A 24,585-nucleotide genomic window follows, 5' to 3' on the forward strand; every position below is an offset into this window, starting at 1 on the left:
TTTGTCTCATTTAACAGCTAATTTTCATATTTACGTTCTTTTTACACATTTGCCTTTATAATACTATCGTAGAAGCACCAAAATTGATACTTTGTGGTGCCATATCTGGAGTACAAAGGTCAGGAATCATGATAAGAGTACCGTCAAAAATTTTCATCGTTGTAAACCTATAACCTGAGTCTTATAATTCCACTTCTTATCTACTCTCCCTCCCATCCCTTTAAGCTTCATAAATCGTGGGTTGACCCTGTAGAAGTAGTAGGCTATTGTAATATTGGATAGAGGTATATAATGGCTCACTTTAAAGCTTTGGGTCGTATGTATGAGCTCTTTTTGAATTCATCCCGATAACTCCATCATAAACAGTAATATGACACCAAAATAATTAATGCTCTAATTTACCAAAATATCGTGCGACTTCTTGAGCTTCATCGTTTGGCAACAAAAATCTTTGTTTAAGCCTCCAAGGTTTTGTTCTGTATGTTTTTTAAACATAAGAACGAACAAGAATTAATAATAAAAAATAAAAAATGTAAAGACCAAAGCATAAACTTCAAACGAGCAAAAAGTACTGCTTTGCGGTTTCTACAGCATGATTTCAATACACTTTTTCGAATAAACTGGCTCGTGATATTTCTCTATATTCGCAGGAGTTTTAAAAACTTGTGCTTTACAGAAAATTAAGCTTTCTTGAATTTTTAGAGAGTTAAAATCTGTTTTGTAAAATTAATTAGTTTCATGGCTGGTAAAAGTCTATTGTGAGTTTTATAAATAATTATTTTATTTACTGCTGGTAACCTGTGAATTTTTCTGCTTTCAATCATATTTTGTTCCGTTGGTTTTGTGTTTTCAGTAAAATGCTATTTTTTCTGAATTCTACAAATACATGTACATTTACAACTATAAATGTGTATATATTTACGGCTGAACAACTGTTTATTTACGGCTGTCAGTAGAATATATCTAAAACTTTCCAATTCTTCTTTTATCCCTTATAAATTGCTTTATTCAGATTTAGCTAGACTTTAAGCTTAGAAAATCGGGCTTCAACATAATTCCTGGAATAAAGTTGTGTAATTTCATTTTAATAAACCAAATTTCACCTTTGAAATATTTATTTTTATGCGTTCCGACCCTTGAATAACCATGTTTTAATCGTACCACAACTAGGAGATTATGTAATCACAAGATTTTGCTTTTAAAATCTGTCATGCTTTATCGTAATTCTTAGGTTGCACAATAATGATTAGTACGTGTTAAGCGTTGGATACGGCAACACTTAATTGATTAGATCAAATTTGGTTTAAATCTGGAACGGTTCGAACACACGGGTCCAAAGGTTTAGAATTAGCTGCCAGCCGGTGTTAGAACAGTTCTTGCGTACTTTCCAAGTTATTTTTTTTCATTATCTTGGTACTGAGAAACAGCCACTTTATATATATGTTATTTGTTTTTTTTTAGAATGGGAAACATTTTTTTAAGTTCAATCTTTACTCAATGACTCTTTTTGTCTTTGATTTTCACTGCTTTTCATCTAAGTTTCAACAATATTTTGGGGGAATGGCCAAACACTTTTCTTTTAAATTGTAAAAAGTTTTTCTTTAAAAAAAAAACGGCACCAATAAGTAACTAAAGATAGGCCGCATTTTATTTATGTCCACCTTCTTCTATTAATGATGTAGAAAGCATTTTACGATTGAGCTATCAATAATCACTTTTCTACAAACTAAACTTTTTTTGTAAGAGGAAAACTACATGTGACCCGACACAAAAAAAGAGACTGTTCAATTGTTAAACTCAATGAAGTTTTGTGAAAGACATTTACAGACCTTTAAATTACAATCAATCTACAAGTTAGTGATTCATCTTAGCCAGAGGTCAACATCTTGTCGTTCTTATTTTCTTTTTTTTTTTTGCTCTTATTTTTCTTCTTTAGCTTTATCATATCATATCACATTGGATCGCACAGATAAGAGAAATAGCTAGTAAGATAAGATAAGTAAAAGATAAGAGAGTAAAAGATAAGAGAAAGTAAAAGATAAACTAAGAAAGTAACTAAGTAAAAGATATGAGAAAGATGAGAGAAATAGATCATTATTCTTGTACGTAGCACTCTTTTGACTTCATTCAACTGACCAGAAAGGCCTCAACCCCTCTCGTTGCGCTCTTTGAACCTTAATTTCAAGCAAGATTTCACTTGTGTACGCAAAATGAAACAAATTACGAAACTTAATACAATACAAAGTATTCGACAGAATACTTTTAAAAAATAATAACAATGATAAGAAAATAGCTCTTTCTCGTAAAATTTTTTTACGAGAGAAAATTATTGAGTGTAAGAATTTGTGTCACAATAAATTTTGTGGCGCTTGAAATTCGCCGGACAAAACTAAAAATCTGTTACCTTAATCGACAAAAAAATCAAATATGTGACACTTTCACAACTAGATTAAAAGCATTAACAAAAATTGAAAAGCCATAAGATTTCTACAACAACAACAAAAATAACTCGACAAACTAGAAGATCTTAGAAATAGTTGAAACAACCAAAAATTGTGAATTCCCTTGACAAAATGTAAAATATTTGAAATCATTGCTACAAAAATTGAATATATGTGAGGTTCGTCGAAAAGAATTGAAAATCTTTGAAAAAACTTTGACAAAAACTGAAAATTTGAAAATATTTGAAATACTTCGTTATTAATGTATATAGTTTCTTGTTTAATAAAGTCAAGTCAACTTGTAACAAAAATTGAAAATAGTGAAAATGATTGAAAAATATTGAAGAAGATGAAAACGCAAAAACCACTAATTAAAAATCTGTGGGGCCACTCTAATCCTGAGAGTGAGGCCTTAGCCAAAATAAGGCTAACCTTACCAAAATAAGCTTATGAGTTTTCACAAGATTCATTTTCGATGATTCAATTTCGTTTTCAAAAATTATTGTCGGGTATCTCCTAAGATTTGCATTTTTTTTTTGTTGAGTTAATTCACTAGTTTTCAATTTTTGCTGAGAGAAACATATTTTTAATAATATGTTGATTCGATATAAGTTTTCACCGGTTCCAATTTTTGTCATAAAGAACCAAAAAATTCTTAATTTTTGGTTTTCGTCTGAATCTCTTATAGTGATTTTCTTTGGAGCAATTTTTTTACTCAATTTTTGACCCAGAATTTTCATAATTTTAGTTTTCTGCTCGAGTAATCTAGTCTTTTTCAAATTTTGTTCAAGTCATTTCACCTTTTCAATTTTGTTTTATCGATTTCGCCAATTTCAAAATTGATTTCCTCATTTCAGTTATTTCTCAAGTGATTTGGACTTTTTTCAAATTTTGTTTTGCATTTAAAAGGGATGGGTGTCAAACAGAAAAAAAAAATATATGAAATCTAGTGCCTTTTCATGCAAGTAGAACAAAACTAGTTGTCATAGATGTACTAATACCGGAAAAAAAAATTCAAAGAAGTATAAAAACTACTTTTCTACGGGCTAAAAGGAAAAAAACAAACACTGTTCATATTATATTTTCAGCATTGTATAATAATGCAAAAGTGTTTAGTTATTCCACTGGGACTGCACACCATACTAATCTTGGATCGAAACTGGATTAAGTTTTTCAACAGAAGCCTAATTTGTAAAAAAAAAATGACAGGAGTAATTGCAGTATCCAAACATAAACTACAAGATTTCAAACTGAATTTCTAAATACTTGATTTTAGACTTTGAGAGGAAGAAAATAGGATAATCAATTTCATTGCTGTTTGTTCATCAGAAACCACATGTTTCAGCTGGAAAAATGAACTGAGACATATATATTAAGGCAATCTCAAAAAATTTTGTACTAGAATCTCTTACCCAGGCCCAACCAACAGAATATCAGGCTCCTTTTCTTTTCCATTACCGATTAGCATTTCTTCCCTGTTAAGTGGGTACACAATTCGAGCTGTTAGCTGTGGATCCGCATTCAAGTTCAATAAATGTGGCCTCGATTTTTTTTCTTGTTCAAGCTTTCTCTGTTCAGCAAACTGTAAAAGAACACAAATATCAACTGTAGGGAAAGACATGTTTGCCTAATTTTGGATACGTCTTCATCTTGGACAAGCTCGAATAGAATTTATGGGTGTTCAAGGGTTATTTTCATATCCTTGAACTAAGGAATAATCATTTTCTTCGCAGAAACCAAGAGTTAGCTTTTTCAAATTCTTTTTAGACTGGATTGAGAAATTAAAGTCAACTTCCACACGATTATAGATATTGTAATCGTCAAAAATTGTCCTTGTCCCATCACTTTCAATTAAAATCTGTACAAGATATGAAACAAAATAATGAACAAAATGAAACATATATAGTTAATATCTAACGTGTTTGAATATTGAAGTCTTCTGATGGCTGTGATAATAAAATTAAATTATGAGTAAAAGACAGATTTCTAGGAGATTCAAAGACAGTTTCATAGCATAGCTAGGCATCCCCTTAATCAAAGTGTAGGTAAATAAGGCTAAATAAGAAGGGAGTACTTTCCGAGTAACTTCATCATCAGAAGAATATATAAACATGTGCTGTTTTAGTTTTGAAGAGGGGTATGATCCCCTAAGAACCTTCCCCAAATAACTGATATGCAAATATTGGGAGAGCCTCAGCGCTTTTTTTTTCTTTTAAATGCTTTCTTATGACCAACTCCAACCCTGTTTGGGGGCCCCATCCCTTCTATTTAGCCTAGGAGAGAGAGCCAAAAATACTAAGTGATTGCCATTTTTTCATCTTTCTTCTGGAATGTTCGTCTTTCATCTTTCATCTTCCGTTCTGTTCTATTCTCATCTTTCTTTCATCTTTCTTCATATGACACAGCTATCTTAACAGTTCTAATATCACAACCTTAGAAAGTATGTTTGAACCACAAGTTTCGTACAATTTTTGTCTAACATGCCGCAGTCAAACAACCACCTCAAACTTATATTGATTTTATTTGTTTTATAATTTGTTCTACGTTTGACTGCTTTTAATGCTCATTTACTGGAACAAAGCACAAGATCAGCAGAGACATGAGCCCCATTACTTAAGCAAGCACGCCAATTAGAGGGGATATCAGAAATCATTTCCTGCACAGCCCTCTCTCTACATTTTGAAAATTTTCTTGTTATTTTCATTCCAAAGCTATTTTGCTATTTACTTAGAAGTTACTGCCAATAGCCTCATCTTCGATAACTTCGACAACTGTAACTTCAATAGTCCTCTTCTCAGTAGGAGGCTCGCCCAGGCCACTCAGCGTTTCCCCGGGTGGTGGACCAAGGGGGGTTCCATAAGAGAAACTTTTACACCCTCGCCTTAGGGCCGTAAATACAGGTGGAGAAGGAAGGAGGCCCCCCAAATGTACACTAAGCAGAGCCCACCGGCGTGTGGACACGTCCCGTAAGCTACAAAGCCACTTCCAGCAATGGGTTAAATTGTATGGTGATGCAGAACACCATCTTGGGAGGATCCATTAATGGAAAACAACTGCTGCAGGGCATAAGATCCAGGTATATGGACAACGGCCTCTGGAAAGGGTGGCCTCGACCCTTCGGGGCACCCGCAAGACCAGGGGACCTTGCGCTTAACTCTATTACCAAGTAATATCAGTAGACCTTAGACCTAGAAAAATTTTGAATTATGGCGTTTCTAGCAAGTGACGGGGTCCCTTGGCATGGGTGTAGAGAAGTAAGCAAGCCATCTATAATACGGAGTTCTCGGTAGGCGACTGGACTTAGAATATGTTGACGAATTCGAAAACTCTAGAAGCAATATCCTTGGGAAAACCAGCTACAGTCCTAAAACAAGAAAAACAAAGAATAACTATTCTTTGTTGATACGTCAGATCTGTTAAACAAGAAGCTAGACAAGCTCTCCTTTTCCATGATAAGGAGAAGTACAGTATTGACATATTATCCGCTTCTGAGTCCAGAATATCTGGTTCTGGATCTACAGTAATTACAGCGCCCAAAACGTCAAAATAGTTCTACTTTTTCTCCTTTGGAGTAAACGATAACTCGGGACTCCATGATGTTGGTTTCCTCATAAACCAAGAGCCAGAAACGCAGTTCTTGAGTGGGATCCTGTTTCTCCCCGACTGGTTAGGTTTAGGCTTAAAGGAAACCCTGCAAACGTATCCATTCTCTCCACATATACCCCTATTCTTGATGCCAAAGTTGCTTTTACAGATGAATTCTATTCGGAATGGCAACAACACTCTTTTTCAGTGGATGCAATAGACTACCTGATTATTGCAGGAGACTTCAAAGTGAGAGTTGGTAAGATAAGATAAGAGATAAGATAATATTTATTTTCAAAAGACTATCACAAGCTCTATAGAGCCGAATTCGCTTTATATGTCAGTAAGGCTTAGAAAAAAAATTCAAAACAGTACATTAAGTCAAACACTTAAAATTAAAAGGAATTAAAAAAGCAAAATTATCAAAGATAAAGGGCAAATCAGTAAACTTAACAATTAAATTACAAAAACATTGCAGTAAATAAAAAAAAGAATAAAAACGGCAATAGAGGAAAAGGGGAATTTGGCAAGAACATAATCACGAATTATTATTAAGGTGTTCCAGAATAAAGGGTATAAAACTTTTGCGAAACCTTTCTGTAACAGCATGGATCGGAGAGTAATTTGGGATTGCTAAGGAGGCTGACCGGGGGAGTCGGAGTCTAATGGGATTGTGAAAATCAGGGAGTAAGTCCTCAGTACGGGGATTGGAAATGACTGATTTAGCGAAAAGCAGTCTACTTGACTGCGGTCTATTAAAACTAGCTCGGTCATTCCTTGGTCTTTCATTACCATGAGAGATAAGTCATCTAGAGAGGAAATTTTCTTTAGTTTCACTGTAACACACATTAATGAAATTCCACTTAATTTCTTTTTCGGATGCCATCCATCCTTCGGACTGAAAAGTTTAGACAACATGTAGAATTTATTTTATCCTGCCACTCCCAGAAAAATATTTCTTTTTTATGGATTTCAAACAACTATACTGTGAGGCTTTTATGTAAAGAAAGGACCACCTTCAATAAAAAGATGTATTGCTTCTAAGGATATAACACAAAATGTGGCTAAAACTAAAATTAATGTTTGTTTTTTAATGTGAGGAGAGGGCTCAAGGTGACTGACTGCATGTTTTATCTAGGCTGGGTGTCTTAACATTATGAAACTTGAGCAGCATTAGTCATGACCAAAGAGCATAGGGAAACAGTAAACAAACCTCGCCTTTTTGCCGAGAAACGCTGACATATAACAATCGACAACACTTAGCTAATTAGCAAAATATTTAGACTGCAAATTTATTATTATTATTATTATTATTATTATTATTATTATTATTATTATTATTATTATTATTATTATTATTATTATTATTATTATTATTGTGATGAGCTTGTAGCATTGTTATGGGTTACGAATATTACTGGTTATTTTTATTTAGTTGGATAATGCCATATTGCGTATGCGGATGGTAGCTTTTATTTCCTCCTACAACTATCTTAAAGTACCAAACATCCGCTATTGTTCAGTTTTCTTTTGTCCATAGAATAGTTATGTTACGTTTAACCTATCAAAAGTCTTAAAACCGTAAAATTAAAAAGATATATTACCACTTTTTCCTTTTCTTCATTTGCTTGCTTCAATTTCTCTTCAAGGCTTTTCTTCCACTTTTCAGCTTCAAGCTCGTTTTCTTTTAGTTGAGCTTTCATATCTGCTTCCCATTGCTTACGAAGGTTTAACATTTCTATAATACCAAATAGGTTTTAATAGCAGTAAAGAAACAGTACTGAACTACTATTACTACTGATAACTCACCACAGCACATAGCCACCTGAGGCCAACATCTCCTCCTCGATCCCAATATACTCAAAGCTTCCCTCACTACACCCTTCCAGGAGGTTCTCCTTTCCTTCGAATATTTGTTTATGACATCCTCCTACCCCAAACGAAGACGACCTGCTTTCCATTTAACCCTAGTCTAGCCTTCTCAACCTTTCTCTAATTATAGCCTTAAAAAATGGGATTGGACCACAATTTTCATACATCCTACTGTTTGAAATACGGTCAGTCAGTCGAATACCCAGAACAATCCGTAGACGATTTCTCTGGAAAACATCTAGAAAATCTTCATTTGCTTTTTGGAGTGCCTATGCTTCAGAGTCATACTTGACAACTGTCATCACTATAGCTTCTAATGTTCTAATCTTGGTTTGCACACTTATCATCCTACTCTTCCAGGATTTTTTTTAACTGCGAAAAACACCCTGATTCTTGGCTCTTCTACTTTCAATATCTTCATTGGTCCCATCGTCTTTTCTAGTAACACTTCCGAGATAAGGGAAGCTGTCAACCCAATCAATCATTTTGTTGCCCATCGTCACCTTTTCATCTTCCTTCATTCCTAACCTTAGTGACTTAGTCTTTTTAACATTTGTTTTCAAACCTACCCTAGCACCCTGAACTCACAAAACCTCTAAAGTTCATTCATTTTGCTCACACTTACATCTAGGATGCTTAAATCGTCAGTATAATCTAAGTCCAGGAAAGTTTTTCTTCTCCATTTGATTGCGTGGTCTCCTTTTGCCTTTCCTGAGTTTTTTAAGACAAAATCCATCAAAATGATCTATATATAGGGTGATAAAACACGACCTTGTTCAACTTCTGGTTTTAATACGAAACCAGTTGCTGACCTTATTCCCTACCTTAACCGCAGCAATGTTATTCTCGCACATAGAACAAATAACTTTAATGTATTTTTTTGGTAAACCATACAAAGATAAAAACCTTTGCTAAAGCTCTTCTACCAACATAATCAAACGCTTGCTCATAATCTATAAAACTGAGCACCAAAGGGGTTTGATAACTCAGGCACTTCTCAATTATTAACCTAAGACTGAAAAAGTGGTCGATTCATCCTCTACATTTTCAAATACCACACTGTTCTTCTCTTAAAACTTTGTCTACAACATCTCTCAGTCTAAAACGTATCAAATTACTAAGCAATTTGCTACCTAGAGAGACCAAACTAAAGCCTCGATAATTACCACACTCACATTTATCACCATTCTTATGCGGTGGTTTGACTACGTTTTTTTTTCTAAAATCACTAGGTACTTCCCCTTTTTCAAAAATCATATTCATAATCTTCAGTAACTTATTTCTATGCTCAGAACCCTCATATGTAAGAAACCCATGCACCACACTATCAACACCTGAAGCCTTATTATTTCTTAGTCCTTTTAGTACAGTAGTTAATTCTCCCACACAAAACAAAACTTCCTTCACCTCCAGAGTATCACAAACTTTTTCATTTTCCTCTAAATCTTTCCCTGCAGCTCTATTTCGGTTCAGCACACTCTCAAAATGTTCTAATGTGCTCTTTAACCCTTTCCTAATAACTATTTTTGGCCCCATTACCATCTTTAACTGGAACAAGTACAGATTGACCTATCGGAAGAAGAAAGTCAAAGCAAGCAAATAAAATTTGAATTTGAATTAAAATGCAAGCATAAAGTAAAACTGAAGCAAAATAGGCGTTAAAGAAAGAAATCAAATATCAAGCGGGAGCCTTTGCTACTTAATTCTTAAAATTATTTTCTAATTTTGTTGAATGAAAGAAAGTATATTTTACTATTTAAGGGATTTCCATTTCCTAGTTGAATTATCTATAACCCAGAATCTATTTCAAGTATTCAAACTGCCAAATGCTGTCTGACATCGTGCTTTCTGTTTAACTCTATATGGTATCCAGAAAAGTAACACAGCAAAACTAATCAATTTCAGTGATTGTGAAATGATTAGTCATAACCTAAGAGGTGTCACCAATTTGGTACAATTTGTCACCAAAAGACCAGCTTCAAGTCAAATTGCTTCCTTGACCGCCCAAGACTTTGAAGCATTGGTTTTGTATTTGTTAACAATAAGATAGATATTATAGATCAAGTTAAATATTTTATTTTGTTTTTGAGTAAAAAAGCAAATAATTTAGTCGATAGCTTAAATAACTTACAATTGTCAAGTCACACTTAACTAGTTTTATTCTTTAACAATCTATTAAAGCAGCTAAACATTCACAAAACTTAAGGATTGATAGGCTTACTGTAAAACCTAGTTTCATAGCTGATATAGCTAGTTTCGCTAGATTAGATAGCTAGATTAGCTAGTTTCTTAATTATTTTCTCATTTCCATCAACTTCCTTAGAAAATAATAAAATTCCGGCTATGGACCACACTTAGCCGAGGAAAGGTTCAAAAACTGGTCTGGGATAGGAGACAGGAAATTTTAGTCCCTAACGATCCCGCATGGTATCCTTTAATCCCTCAAGTTCTTCATCCACCTACATGACTCTATTTTTCAACTTAATTATTTATCATAAAGGCAGTTTTTAGTAAGTTTTTATTTCTATGTGAATTGAACGTTTCAAAAATTCAAATAATATTCATATTATCGACTAAACCTCTCAAAGGTTTCAAGAATGAGTAGAAAAATAGTACTGAGTAGAGGAATTAAAACTTTTAATCACTAGTAATCCCGAATGTTATCCTTATATTCATCGTATTCCTTATGTCTTTTTACTAAAAATGTTTTGCTTTTATCACGAACTAGTGTATTAAAAAGAAAGAATTTCAGCAGTTCTTTTTTTTCTTTCAAAAAGAAGTAAAATAAAGTTTTTAAAATTTTCAGCTAATATGTTTCATGTGGAATAGAAATAACAAATGTAATTCAAGCCCAATATTTTCGAGAGAAATATATAAGTTTCTCGGCTTTGTCTTTTTAAGACCTTGGGCCCAAGCTCTTGCCACTGAAGTTTAGCAGTGCATAGTAAAAACTCCGTAAAAGCAATAAAATTAACACAAAGTACCTTGATCATTTAATGGTTTTCCTTTGGCAACATGAGAGTCATCTACAGGTCCCTTCAAAAATTGTTTTTTCAGTTGCTCATTTTCAGTTTTCAAATCTCTTATAAGTTTGGCAGTTGGATCCTCATTGATAACTGCTTTGGTTTTTATCTTTTTTGCACGATCAGCTGAAGAAACAAAATTTTTATTAAGTGCCTTAAAAATAAAACAAAGTCAAATATTGATCAAATAGGAAACTAAGGCAGGCTATAGATTTGTTCATTCCTTGTCAGAAGTAAAAATTATTTTGCTATTAACGAATAAATAAAACCCAAAGCGCCCCATGTAAAGAACCTCATTGGCGCTTTACAATTCTGAACAAAATGGCTTTTTCAAAAGTTTGATGCGATGTATTTGGGCAAAAGAGGGCGTGGAGGGCACAAGTTACCCTCCGATCCCTTTTGATTCCCAAAGAGGACTAGAACTTTCAATATCCAATCAAATCAACCTCGTCAAGGATATATTGGACCACCCCCTCCATGAAAACCTAACATGTCTCTGGGTTATAACTTGTAACCCATATACCCCCGGGCTTTGTGTGATTGTGTCAATTCCAGAAGCATTTTTACATGATCTTTGTCTATTTTGAACAAAACAGTTATCTCAAAAGTTATATCGATAGCATTTAGGGGAAAAGCGCGTAGGGAGCTATTTGCCCTCAGACCACTTTTGACTCTTTGAAAGGTCAGATCAGATCAAATTTGGATCAAATTGGTTTATTTAACAACAAAAATTCAAACAAGCTTACAGCAGCCATCTACAAAAATTCGAAGGTTTGTATACGATGGCTGCAAATCCATTATTATACAGCTTTATAACTACTACCTTAATAAAAATAAACAAATAAAAAAAAAAAATTACAACTTTCTAATCATTATCAATTAATATCCAAAAGGTAACTCTTCAGTCTACTCTTGAGTTGGATTACATTTTCAGCCTGTCTATGAGGGAATTCCACACCCCCGATCCGGCAAAACGAGGCAGGAACGCAGCATTTTGAGTATTCCGGAGCTTGGATGCAAGTTCACATGCATTTCTAGTCTCATAACAGTTATAAGTTGAATTAGCTCTAAAAATTTTCCAAAATGCCACCGGTGAACACTTATTCAAACACTGATGCATAAAAATTGCTAAATGGTAATTCCGTAACTGATAAACATTTAAAATTTTCCAACTTGTAAACGAAAAATTGATTGAAGAAAAAACGGGTTTAATTTCTATAAAGCAGTGAACAAAAATAAAATATATAAACTACACTTTATCTAAAAAAAAAAAAAAAACAATACTCCGAATATTTCGGCCCCCCGTCCGGGATCCTTTCTCAGCTGAAAAAAAAAGAAGAAAATTACAAACCGACGATTTAAGACTTTTTTTTAAGACATCATAAATAAAATGCCACGACAAATAAAATACCACAAAAAAATATAAACAATAAAAGAAATAAGAAACAAACTCACATTATAAAACAAAACTCCTGCACTGACGGTAATAACTTTAGAATAAAACTAAAGCAATTGTATATAATGAAACTTTCCTCTGCCATATTCGGTGTATACATGGGAATCTATTAAAAATTAAAATTATAAATACTTGCAACAAAACGAAAGCAGGTCACCCAACCCCAAATCCAATCAAAATATCACAGGTTAATGAAACAAAGTTATGAATTATAAATTGAATGGATTTTTTCGCTTGCTATTTTAGCTGCCGTCCGTTGACTTCTTACAGTATTGACCTTGCTTTGACTTTCGTTCGCAAGGTTATTACTTGTTTCGGGACAATTATGCAAATCAACACCTGTTGAAGTAATTTTCATTTCTAATAGATTCTAATTTAGCGTAGAAAGTGGGGCGTTGCGGAGGGGACAGTCCCTTTCATATACAGAAAATTTCGGTTCATTTTAAGTTTTAATGTCGCCCCGTTTACTTTCTGTTAAAAAAACTTGTTCTTTTATTTAATAAAAACTTAAAACAACACCTTTATGGGAAATATATAGTTTCAAAATTGATAACATGAAGGTTGAATAGGAAGAAGCCTATGCTTTGTAATTTTTCAGACGGGTCTCAAACTTTCAAACAAAATTATTTAGAAGAAAATTAATGCTTTTGTTATACAAGATTTTTATTCTTAGCTATAAAAATTTAAATAAAAAAAAAATCTCAAAAAATTTTATTATGTTAAAATATAATTCGTTAGTGAAAAAGCCTCAAATAATATTGCGCACATGATTTAATTGATGAAATTAAAGTGGCTTTTATATTTCTTTTCTACTGAGGATGACATTTCAGCCAACTAAGATTTTAAAAATAATAGAAAAAGTGCTAAAAACACTCGAAAACGAAGAAAAAGAAATTTACCATAGCGTAGGGTAGATAGAGTTTCTTCGTAGTTGAAGTCGGACGGACTTATGGTGGCAATCTAAATTAAAAATATAAAATTTATTTTGTTAATGAAGGTCACGGTGATCAAAGAAACAGAAAAAAGAAATAGAAACAGATACCAAAATATGAGCAATATGTTTTCCGTTTGAGCAAAAGAATGAAAAAAAATTAAAGTAGTACTATAAGTTATCTTTATGATTCTGAAGAAACATTTTGTTTTTCGATAGAACTAAAATGCGGCTCTTCCGGAACTGAATACATTTTAAGTTCTTATTATGTACAAAAATCTGAAATTTGGCACAGTTTCGCCAAAAACGTGCACAAAACTGTGCAAAATTATCCATATTCAATTATAGGAATTACGGAATTATTTACACCAATGTTTACAGAATTATTTGTATTCTAGACAGGTAAAATAAAATCTGGGAATGGAAGTGCAGGTACGATGAAACAGAATAATGTTTTACATAAAACTACCCAGTACAAAATAGTATAAGAACATAAGTAAATGATACAGTTTACTAAGAAGAAGGAATTTAAGTGATACTAGAAAAAATGGTAAGCTAATATATCGAAAAAAATTAGCAGATTTATTTTCCGCTTAAAAGGGCTTGACCTCCTGAATTATGAAAAGGGTCACAATAGGTGGTAGTTTTCAATACTACGTGTATCTTAACTTAGAATACGTTTGGTTCTTCAAAGATATTTTTAACAAGACATTTTCCAAGAGATTTGGCACCTGTAGTTACACAATCAAATGTTTCTTCTCAAAATTGGATGATGGAACTATGATACGTATATATTTTTTCGTACTTATATTCAAATACTTTCACGAATAACTGGTAATTATACAATACTTGTCGTTACAATTATATCTTGAACGAGTCATTTCATTGCACTATGAAAGAACAGTACTGAGATTGACGAGCTTATTCTTTAGAAAAATTGGATAAAACATCAAAATGTTGTGAAGTCAAGTATGTTTTTTCAATTTTAGCAATCTTTAACAAATAAATATTTCATTTCCTTAAAATGAAATAAAACACGAATACAATAAATCCACTGTAGTTTAATAACGCCGTTTAAATATAATTATTTCCATAATTTCATATTCTAGTCTCAATAGTTAAAATATTCTTCCCTATTCTCAGCTATTACAACGAACAATTTTATCTTTTTTTGCGTTTCGATATTTTGGACCTAATAGAGAAAGATTTAAGCACTTGGAAAATAGTTTCTTATACAGTAGGCTACCGTATAATACCACATTCAAAAGTAAAATAAGATTTTTTCTAGTACCCAGATATTTCACAAAATATATTTTTCCTTCTGTGGAAATTTATGCGTCAGATAAAAAAAAACAAAAAAAAACAATAAATAAAAGCACATACATTTTAGAAAACATAATAAAACAAGTTAAATTCTTTAATTAGGCAAACAAAGTTAAAGGTATTTCTACAGCAATAGCCCTTCCTTTTGTTACAATCCCAAAAGAAATGCAAATTCGTCACCATTAAGCAGGTGATGAATAATTGATTAACAAATATTTCAAAGTCCCTAAAATGGGTTCAACATGGATGTTTCTCCCACCATTATTTAACTGAAAAGATTTTCAGTTTAGTGGACAAGCATCTTTTCTAACATTATCATTTGTTTCTGATGGGTAATTTTTCTTGTAAAATTTAAACGTCCTAAACACGAGCTTTTTCAGTGAGTTGTTTTATCAAACGTTTCTTGTGTGTATATTATGTGTATTCAATACCGTTGTAACTTACAACATTTGGCGGTAACAAAAAAACGCTTGGTAAAACAAACGACGACGGCAACAATGCAACCGTCAAATATTACTGCAATAAAGGAACAGAGAAACTAAACTATCGTTTATTTTAACGCCTGTGACAAGATGATGTCTGATGGAAGTAAATGCATACCTACATACTCGGCGTTTTTTTTTTTTTTTTTTTTTGCTTTTTTTTACTGCTGATGACTACTGATGAGATTATTTTTGCAGGGAGTATATTATAAAGACACTAAATTAGAATTCAAAAATGAATTTTTTTTTTCTGTGAAGGAGGGAAGGAGTAATTGTAAAAAGATAAGAAATCTAAGTAATTTCATGTGGAGGTGTCCAGAAATTCAAGAAAGTCCGAAGTGTATGGAAGCTGGGCCCAAATTGGCCCCTGCCTCCGACCCCAAGAAATCCAAACATAGTTATCATAAATTAAAAAAAAAGTGTTAATCTAATTTACGTGCCCTTAACCGAACATTACATTAACAAAATTGGATTCATTTACATAAAGAAAATTTCTACCTATTGGTTTTCAGAATAGCTACTAGTTTAACTGCTTACCCCTTCCTCTTATATATGAACGTGCAATAAATTCATACTAATTTAGGGGGTTATTCAATGAATTGATTGGGTGAAGGGGAAGGGTAAATTCATGCCGTTTTTCGATTATTTTCAATGAAAAATACAAACAAAGGCTTTGTTAAATGAACTATTAGTCCTATGAGTTATTAGTCCTAAACTTACGCCTGCTTGACAGGTAATTGCTTTGAAAATCCAACGTACCTCAATAATTACATCAATATAAAAGCGCAAGTCGGTTTTTGGTACGGAAAGGCAGCAAAATGATTTTAGTGTGCTTGAGACACCTCCTGCTTCATCAGACAAATACCTTGTCTCCATTTAAATTACAAAATGACTTTTTGCAAAGAAGGTTAAGAACAACTAAACTTGACCTGTCTTTTGTATCCAGAACACAACTAAAGGATTTTTCTCACTGTTCAATCACAGATTAATATTAATTGCTAATTAAAATAGATTGTTAGGTCATATTTCTGATTGACTGATAGTGCATATGTAGAATCTTTATCGCCCAATTTGTAAGCGCTAGGGTAACAAGGGCAAAAAAGTCGGTAAAAAAAAAATGCTTGGTAGAACAAACACTCGAACACAAAGCGTCTTTGCGGCTAGAGAGTTCAATCACTCACCATAACTGTGCGACTATTCCCTCCAAGAGCATTCATCAAAAGTTTTGTCAAGGATGACTCTCGAAAAGGAACTTTCACTTGTTTTCCCTGAGCAGATTCAGCTAAGGCGTGAATACATTTCCCAAGACAAGCCAGTGATTGATTAATATTGGCACCTTCTTTTAGCCTTTCAGCACTAGAGCCTGCCGAGCCTACTCTTTCGCTATAAAATTGGGGAAGAATTTTTATCAAGTAAGATAACTGATGGTAAGTTGGATTGGAAGATTGTAGCATTTATTAGCACTAGTTGTACGTCTAATAAGAAACAGAATTTGTTGCATAGCTATTCAAACTTAAGCCAATGATATTAAATAAATTATGCATAAAAGAAACAGAAAATAAGAAGAAAAATCCATTCAAGCTTAACATAGACAGAAATTGCTGAATCTGTTCCTAGGAGGAGGTGGTGCGAGAAACCGGCTTAGCTGTTCAGCACCGCAGCTGGGGGCGACAAGGTTGGAGGATAGCCCCAATTGATCAAATTTTTCAATTAGATTCGGCTTTTTTGGCTTAAATTTCAGTCAATTGGGGGGGGGGGCGCTGTAATTAATATTTCCCCGGTCACCACCTACCCTAGGAACAGCACAGATCAAAGAATATAAATGGATTCAAGTTCAGCGAATAAAATAGCCCCCTAACGCTTAGTTTCTTGACCGAAGTTTTCTACTTTATTATTAATCTTACAAAAGGTCTTAAGAAAGAAGAAAAAGTTCATATCTATAACAAATTTGGTACTTCCGGTGCTCGAGAAATGAAGCTTGGCTAATCATAATGAAATGTACCGAAATATGATGGAAATACAAAAGAAAAAAACTAAAAAAGAAAAAACATAAAATAAAAAACAAGGGATTACAAGAATTCAAAAAACCTTAAAAAAGAAAACCAAAACTTTGAATCTTAATAGATATCATTGTTTGAAACTGGACTTGCTTTAATAAAAAAAAATAATGTTCAAAATTTGCATTCTGATCATATGCATTAATATGCATAAAAACGTTCGATATTTGCGGATTTTTTTCTTTCTAAAGGATTTAACAGAAAAAAAGGGATTTGTTTAAACTGTTGTTCGCTTTCAGAACGGCACTAGCGATATTCTATGCCTAAGGGTGTTAAAAAAGGCTGCAACCCCAGTCTTATTTGTGGAAGCTTTTGTTTAAGTTTTGATAAATTATTCATCTTAATTTCTATTATACATCATATCTGTATATATATATATATATATATATGAAGGTCTCCTTGTTTGTGTTTTCTTATAATATGCCTGTGTAAAGAGTTTTATTTTTAGGAATAGGCTTAATAACTATTTTTTTTTCACTTTGGTTTTTCTTGCTTTCCCTATTATTTCAGTACTAACATTTGGCAAATCAATATGAACTATTTGCAAGCATATAATTATCCATATCTGCACCACCCTCCCTTCGTCGCATCATCATATAGCCTACCGGTGGCACAATTTGGTAAGAAAATCTTGGCATTGCTGAAGGTCAGAAGAGAGCTTCGGTCCAATTTTAGCAATTTTGTTTACCCAGATTATCTATTCAAAACATCCCGAATTAAGGAGGCAAAACGATTATGATTATTCAAGGAGGTTCATATATTTTCTTTTTTTTTCATTGCTATTTGGATTTTAGTTCAATGTTGAATCCCCACTTTTGTACCTTGCCAGAGATTATATTTGTCTCTTGGAGAAAATTCCGAACAGTTTTGAAAGTAAAGGTTCCTTAGCTATTAGTTTACGTTATTCTTTTTTAACTGAGAGAAGTTGTACACTAACAGTACAAAAATTATTTAGCACACTTATTGTAAGTTAGTTAGGGCACCTGATAGGCTTGTAGCCTACATGAAAAAAAACATTCCTTGTTATAAGGATGAATAACGGAATAGAAAAAGATGAAAAGAAGAGGATAAGCTATATTTGTTGAAATTGCTTACCGATTCATCATAAAAATGACATAGCTTCGAGTTACTCGTAAATATACATTCTCTGTGGCGTATCACAGCGGTATTAATTGTGTGCATAAATATTGGTTTGTTTCATTTTTTATTGCTTTCACTTTGAGATTTTTAATTTATTCTATATTTGATTTTAGATTTTAAATATTGTTTTAGATTTCGTATTTCTTCATTTAATTATTTTCTTATATAATTAACATTGAAAACGCCTAGGTTTTACACAGACGAAATATCCGACGTTTAGTTCGTCTTTTCCTATCCTTCTACTGGCCGTAGACCCATTGTATTGCTCTTCTTCTTGGAGGTTTTGCTGTCTTTGTTTTGACATGGCTGGCCAGTTCCGATTTAGATCTTTAATTTTTTTATTTTAATTGCATTTAAACATTTCCAGTGTAATAATGCCTGTTTAACACAATAAAATCTAAAGGCTTGATTTTCTTGAATGAGCGTTCTTAGATGGCGTTTATGTAAATGTAGAAGGAAATCATAATCAGGCGAATAAACAAATAAAATTGTATACAGATGTCGGAATGTTGCAAGTTGACTTGAAGGAACTTTAAATCACAATGACGCGTATGGATGCAGCAGGATTTACCTTGTGCTGTAGAATAAGCATTCAGAAATAAAATAAGAAATACTATTCCTCAAGTTCTGTGTTAGTGAAAAAAAGATTTTAGAGCATATCAAAGTAACCGTTCTGTTGTTGAAAAAAAGATTGCACAAGTAATGCCTAAAAGTTTTATTTATGTAATTTTCCTTGTACTCCAAGACTCTCTATGATAAATTTCAAGAAAAATAAAACTTAAAATTTAGCATGACTTTTTTTTATTTTTCTGAATATAAAATATTTTCAAAGTAATATTCGAAGTTTTTAGGAGTTTTCACTGAATTTTTCTTTAAGTCCAACTCATTTAGGAAAAAATGCATCAACCTAGAGCTTGTTACTCCTGTCAAAATTTTAATTAAATGCGTTTAAAGTCAAATGAAGCGGTTCCAAGCATTAATAAAGGATTTTAAAATATTACATCTGGATTAAGGTTCCATATAGCCTACGTGAGCAAAAAAAGCTTTTCCATCCTCTCTATTTTCGTTTTTATCGCTTTGTTTCTTCCTTCCTTTGGCGTTCTATACGTACAAATAGCTTGTTAAAATATACAGAATAGTTTCTTTTTTAGTCCTTCTTGAAATAAATTCTTGTTTTTGGCTCTAGCTTTACAGACTATAGCTGAAACTACTTAAAATACAAGACAGTTTACAATAGAAAATTATGAAGAAGAGAAAATAATAATAAAACTATGGGGCCAACCTTCCGGCTAAGTCAACCAAATTCACGACTGCCATTTTTACCATTTCCTCTCCCTTGTCATTCACCTTCTTTTGTATGACATTAACTCCTACAATTGTGTGTGCTCTTGAGCTGACTTCGTTCAAGTTTGTTGCTGCCACTGTTCGATTTGTAGCGCCTCTTTCTATATGAGTCAGCAAATCAGATGAGGATGTACCAAAACGCGACTTAAGTCCTTCGGCTAAAATTTTATAAAGATAGTTAGAAAGAGATAAACGTATTTACTTTCATTTCCATGTCACATGTTTTTCATTTTGTAAAGAAATTCACTAAAAAATAGATGATTAACATTAAACCACAGAGGAGCAAAACAAAGTCAAGCTATAATTCCAGCTAAAATGAACAAAAATCCTTATCAATAAATAAATGAGACCCAAAATGAATAGAAATTACACTGAATAATCAAGTCAAATCTAAAACGAACAGAACTTAGAGCAAACAGGAACAGAGCTAACACCACCTAATCCTTCTAAAGGTGAAATGAGTCGTTCGTGCATTGACGACAACAGCTTTAAATTGAGGAGTGTGTTTTCATTTGTCATAACGTCAACAACCACACAAAAAGCCAAGAATCTTTTAACTAATTTGAACTAAATTGGGTCATGCCTACTGGGGGTCATGTCAAACCTAGATGTATACTTAGCGGATGTTCTGAGTAATTTGATCAAACGAGCATTCTCATAATTTATTATAGATGTCTTTGGGGCCTGAGGAGAGAGTAGGTAGCTAGAAAAGGCGTAGGAGAGGTTCGGGTTGCCCTCCGATCACGTTAGACTTTCAAAAAGAGCAATAAAACTTTCAAATTCCGAAACGAAAATTTTTACACTGAATAAAAATAAGCAATTTTTTAGAATCAATAGAACAGAGAAGACCAATCGGAATTAAGTTTGCTGGTAGAAGATAAAAATCTTTCATTCTTTTATCAATAATTGTAGCTGAAGAGATGAGTAAATATTTTTGTAAAAAAAAAGAGTTACTGATCCAAAGGGGCATATCCAAAAGGATTTTAGCAAATTTAACATAAATCCCGTGAACGAATTTTTTAAGCAGGAAATAGTTGTCAAATAGGAAACAAATCAAGAAGATGAGGCACAGTTGGACTAATTGATAAGGATGAGGCACAGTTGCATGACTGATAAGGCAAAGTTGCACAGTTAACTGATTATGACACGTCATGAAAGAATCTGCTAATTAGCAAACGTCTGAAAAATGCAGGCAGCCGATGACTCATACAGTTGTAATTTTTGCATGCAAAATCCAAGGGACGATTTTGTACTTCGATTTGAAGGGGTCATTCATTGCCTTTGTTTAGAGCTACACGAGATTCCACACGCTCAAACAAATCTAGAAGTGTCGCCTCAGCGGCATTTCTTTCCGTAATTAAATAAAAAAAATTGTTTTTTTAACTGAAAGTAAGGAGCCACATTAAAACTTAAAACGAACAGAAATTACTCCGTGTATGAAAGGGGCTGCTCTCTTCTCAACGCCCCGCTCTTTACGCTAAAGTTTGACTCTTTCTCTCAATTCTACTTTATTAAACAGTAAAAAATTTAAGCGTAAAGAGCAGGGCGTTGAGAAGGGAGCAGCCCCTATCATACACGGAGTAATTTCTGTTCGTTTTAAGTTTTAATATGGCTCCTTTATTTCAGCTAAATAAAAGTAGTTTTTTTTTGTTTAATTTCTGAACGTTTTTGAATTGATGCATGTTTGATTTTGGTTCTCCGCACACAAATTATTAAAATAAAATTTGCATATTAATTCTTTTTTTGGCTAAATGGCTTTCTCTTAGTTTTGATCAGACGATCTTGAGAAAAATAAGTGGGGGAGGAGGCCTAATTGCCCTCCAATCTTCGGGTTACTTGAAAAGGCAACTAGAACCTTTAATTATTAACGAAAGTTTTTGTTAGAAAAAATATACGTAACTTAAGAATTAACTTACGTAACGAACTTTTATATACTTAAATTTTTATTATGTATATCAGGGGATTTATCTCCTCGTTAATACATCACTCTTTACACTAAAACTTAAATTTTGTCCCAACTCTTTAAGAATGACCCCTGAATCAGAAAGGCCGTAAAATAAATAGTTGAAATTACTAAAAATACTTTAGCGTAAGGAGCGAGGTATTTAGGAGGAGATGAAACCCTCATATGCGTAATAATCTCTGTTCTTTTTAAGTTTTAATGTTGCTTCTTACTTTTAGTTGGAAAAAACTTTTCATATTTATTTTTTCATTGTTTTTTTTTGTAATAATGCTAGAAAATCCTGCGCCCCCTTCATTGAATTTCTCTTCCTCCATGACTTTTTCCTCCAAAGAAAGATCCTCCCACATAGCCCCCCTCCCCCGAACCCAAAATCATCCCCCTGAAAAACGTTTGTACACTTCACAATAACCATTACTGTATATAAACACTGGTCAAAGTTTGTAACTTGCAGCCCCTCCCCTGGGGGCTTTGGGAGAGTAAGTCATCCCAAAGACATATTTATTAAGGTTGTCGACTATGCTGAACAAAATGGCTATCTCAAAAATTTGATCCGTTGACTTTGGGAAAAATGAGCGTGGGAGGGGGCATAGTTGCCCTCCAATTTTTTGGTCACTTAAAAAGTTCACTAGAACTTTTAATTTCCGTTAGAATGAGCCCTCTTGCGGCATTCTAGGACCACTCGGTCGATACGATGACCCCTGGAAAAAAAACAAATAAACACGCACCCGTGATCGGTCTTCTGGCAAAAAAATATGAACTTCCGCATTTTTGTAGATAGGAGCTTTAAGCTTTTACAGTTGGGTTGTCTGATGCGCTGAATGCGATGGTGTGATTTTCGTTAAGATTCTATGACTTTTAAGGGGTGTTTCCCCCTATTTTCCAAAATAAAGCTAATTTACTCAGACTCGTAACTTTTGATGATAAGACTAAATTTGATGAAGCTTATATATTTAAAATCAGCATAAAAAGCCGATTCTTTTGACGTATCTCTTAGTATCAAAATTCCGCTTTTTAGAGTTTCGTTTACTATTGAGCCGGGTCGCTCCTTACTACAGTTCGTTACCACGAACTGTTTGATTCTTTCCAAAATTCTTTCGGGAATAATAGTCCATTAGGGACAGTGGACCGCTCGACCACGGTATCATACCCTAGTACCATCAGTAGGGCACCGGTGGTACTGTGCCGAGTACCCAGGTAGCACAGGGAATAATACTGATAGCTTTAGGATAAGAAAACTTGTGCGGCCATGGACTAGGAGCACTATTGGGACATCGGTAGTGAGTCAAACACAGTTTACCGAGAATACGAGTTAATTTAACCTATATCGGTGGTTCCCAACCGGTTTTGTGCCATGGCTTACCAAGAGATTTCCAAGATCATGATGCACCCCTCGTGGTATTTAAATTTTGTTTTTAAAAGTTTTAGGTGATTTCACCTGAAGGGACCTTAAATGGTCATTAACTTGGAATCTATACATGGGTTACCTCCAGACTTTTTTTGTTAATGGAAAATAGTGTCAGAGCACAACGCTTTTTACAGGTTCCACTGGAACTTAATTGTCATGAAACTAAACCTCCTGCTACTGAACCCTCTTGCATCTGCCCCGAGGTGCCACTGAGTCACCGTGTTGCTGCAGTCGCACTTAACAGAGCTCCTATACAACTGAACCCTCGTGCTACTGAACCGTCTTACAACTGAACCCTTTTGCAGCTGAATCCCCGTGCAACCGAACCCCCGTTTAACTGAGCCCTCTTCGAGCTCAGCCCCCCGCGTTTAAATGAACCTTCATGCAACTCAACTTCCATGCAATTGAGTCCTCGTGCAACTGAACCCTGTAAAACTTAATCCTCGTGCAACTCGACCCTCGCTCAACTCCATATCCGTGCAAGTCAACCACATTCAGCAAACCTTCATTCAACTCAATATCCATGTAATTTAATTCTAGTGCAACTCAACCCGCATTCTACTCACCTTCTGCGCAAGTCAACCCACATTTAACTAAATACTCACTCAACTCAATGCCCGTTTAACCCAAATCTGTCAGACTCAACCCCAGTTCGAATCAACCACATTCAGATCAACCCTCCTCAAATCAATAATATAACTACAAAATGCAATTCAGCTCGTTTGGTCGGAGGTGACAGAGGCTGACTCGAATGAAATGGTTTTTGTTTGTTGGTTAGTTCTTTTGTGTCTTTTCGGTTATATCGCTTCAAAGGAAAACTGTCCCCCTCCACCTAAAACACAAAAATTTATCCTAATGTCCTATTTATTTGAAACACACTTGAAGGTCATGGTTGCAGCCCAAAATCTTAGAGATACATAAAAAAAACTATCTCATAAGAAATCTTACCGTCAATACTCATCAAGGAATGATAGCTTTTATTTAAATTAATAGTAAAGAATAAGTTTCCAAATAAGCATTAACTATTAATTTCTGGGAACTTTTAAAAGAGCCGGAAACACTGACAAGCTTCTCTTATTCTGTCTTATTTCTCTAGTGCTGATAGGGCACTAGAATATCGCAGAGAGTTGTTTAATATTATTTGAAATCTAATATTCACATTTACCCCTCTTTCATAATTTCTTCTTGACAACACCATTATAAAATGTCTTACGGCTCCGAAATCCAATTCTAATATCAATTCTGGAGTGTAATGGCTTCAAACTATGAAGATCTACAACTGAAATCTCCGTCACTGAAAACCCTCACACTAGTGTTTCACACTCTTGAATACTCCACTGCCCATTCGTCTTTGCAAGTGGAAAGTAAAAAACTACCAAGGGAAAAAAATCATCCTAATGCAAAGCTGATTTGTTAATGATAGAAGCTATTTATTTTCCTTTCAGCATTAAAATTAACTAGATCCACGTTGCATGGGCAACGTGAGGTTTTGCAGCAACCTTTCAGCTTTGCCGAGTAAAGTGTTGCTAGAACAGCACTTTGGTTTTGTTTCCTCGCTTCAAT

General features: G+C 33.7%; 1 protein-coding gene and 1 long non-coding RNA gene across 5 annotated transcripts in view; one reads left to right on the forward strand and one right to left on the reverse strand.

The window, feature by feature from the left end:
- The window catches only part of LOC136031167 (uncharacterized), a 140,820-nt gene extending 122,532 nt beyond the window's left edge, over window positions 1–18,288 (forward strand). The window contains exon 3 of the long non-coding RNA XR_010618442.1: window positions 17,681–18,288. This is a non-coding gene — a long non-coding RNA (uncharacterized LOC136031167). The remainder of the gene's footprint in view (window positions 1–17,680) is intronic.
- Window positions 1–24,585, reverse strand: part of LOC136031163 (kinesin-like protein KIF28P) — a 154,942-nt gene that overhangs the window by 81,585 nt on the left and 48,772 nt on the right. For all 4 annotated transcript variants that reach the window (XM_065710502.1, XM_065710501.1, XM_065710503.1 and 1 more), the window contains exons 4-9: window positions 19,593–19,812; window positions 16,295–16,496; window positions 13,277–13,337; window positions 10,883–11,047; window positions 7,631–7,764; window positions 3,854–4,023 (exon numbers count right to left, since the gene is read on the reverse strand). In XM_065710502.1, coding sequence (XP_065566574.1) covers window positions 3,854–4,023; window positions 7,631–7,764; window positions 10,883–11,047; window positions 13,277–13,337; window positions 16,295–16,496; window positions 19,593–19,812 — 952 coding nt within the window. The remainder of the gene's footprint in view (window positions 1–3,853; window positions 4,024–7,630; window positions 7,765–10,882; window positions 11,048–13,276; window positions 13,338–16,294; window positions 16,497–19,592; window positions 19,813–24,585) is intronic.

Source organism: Artemia franciscana, chromosome 9 (assembly GCF_032884065.1).
Source record: "Artemia franciscana chromosome 9, ASM3288406v1, whole genome shotgun sequence".
In the NCBI taxonomy this organism is placed as follows: domain Eukaryota; kingdom Metazoa; phylum Arthropoda; class Branchiopoda; order Anostraca; family Artemiidae; genus Artemia; species Artemia franciscana.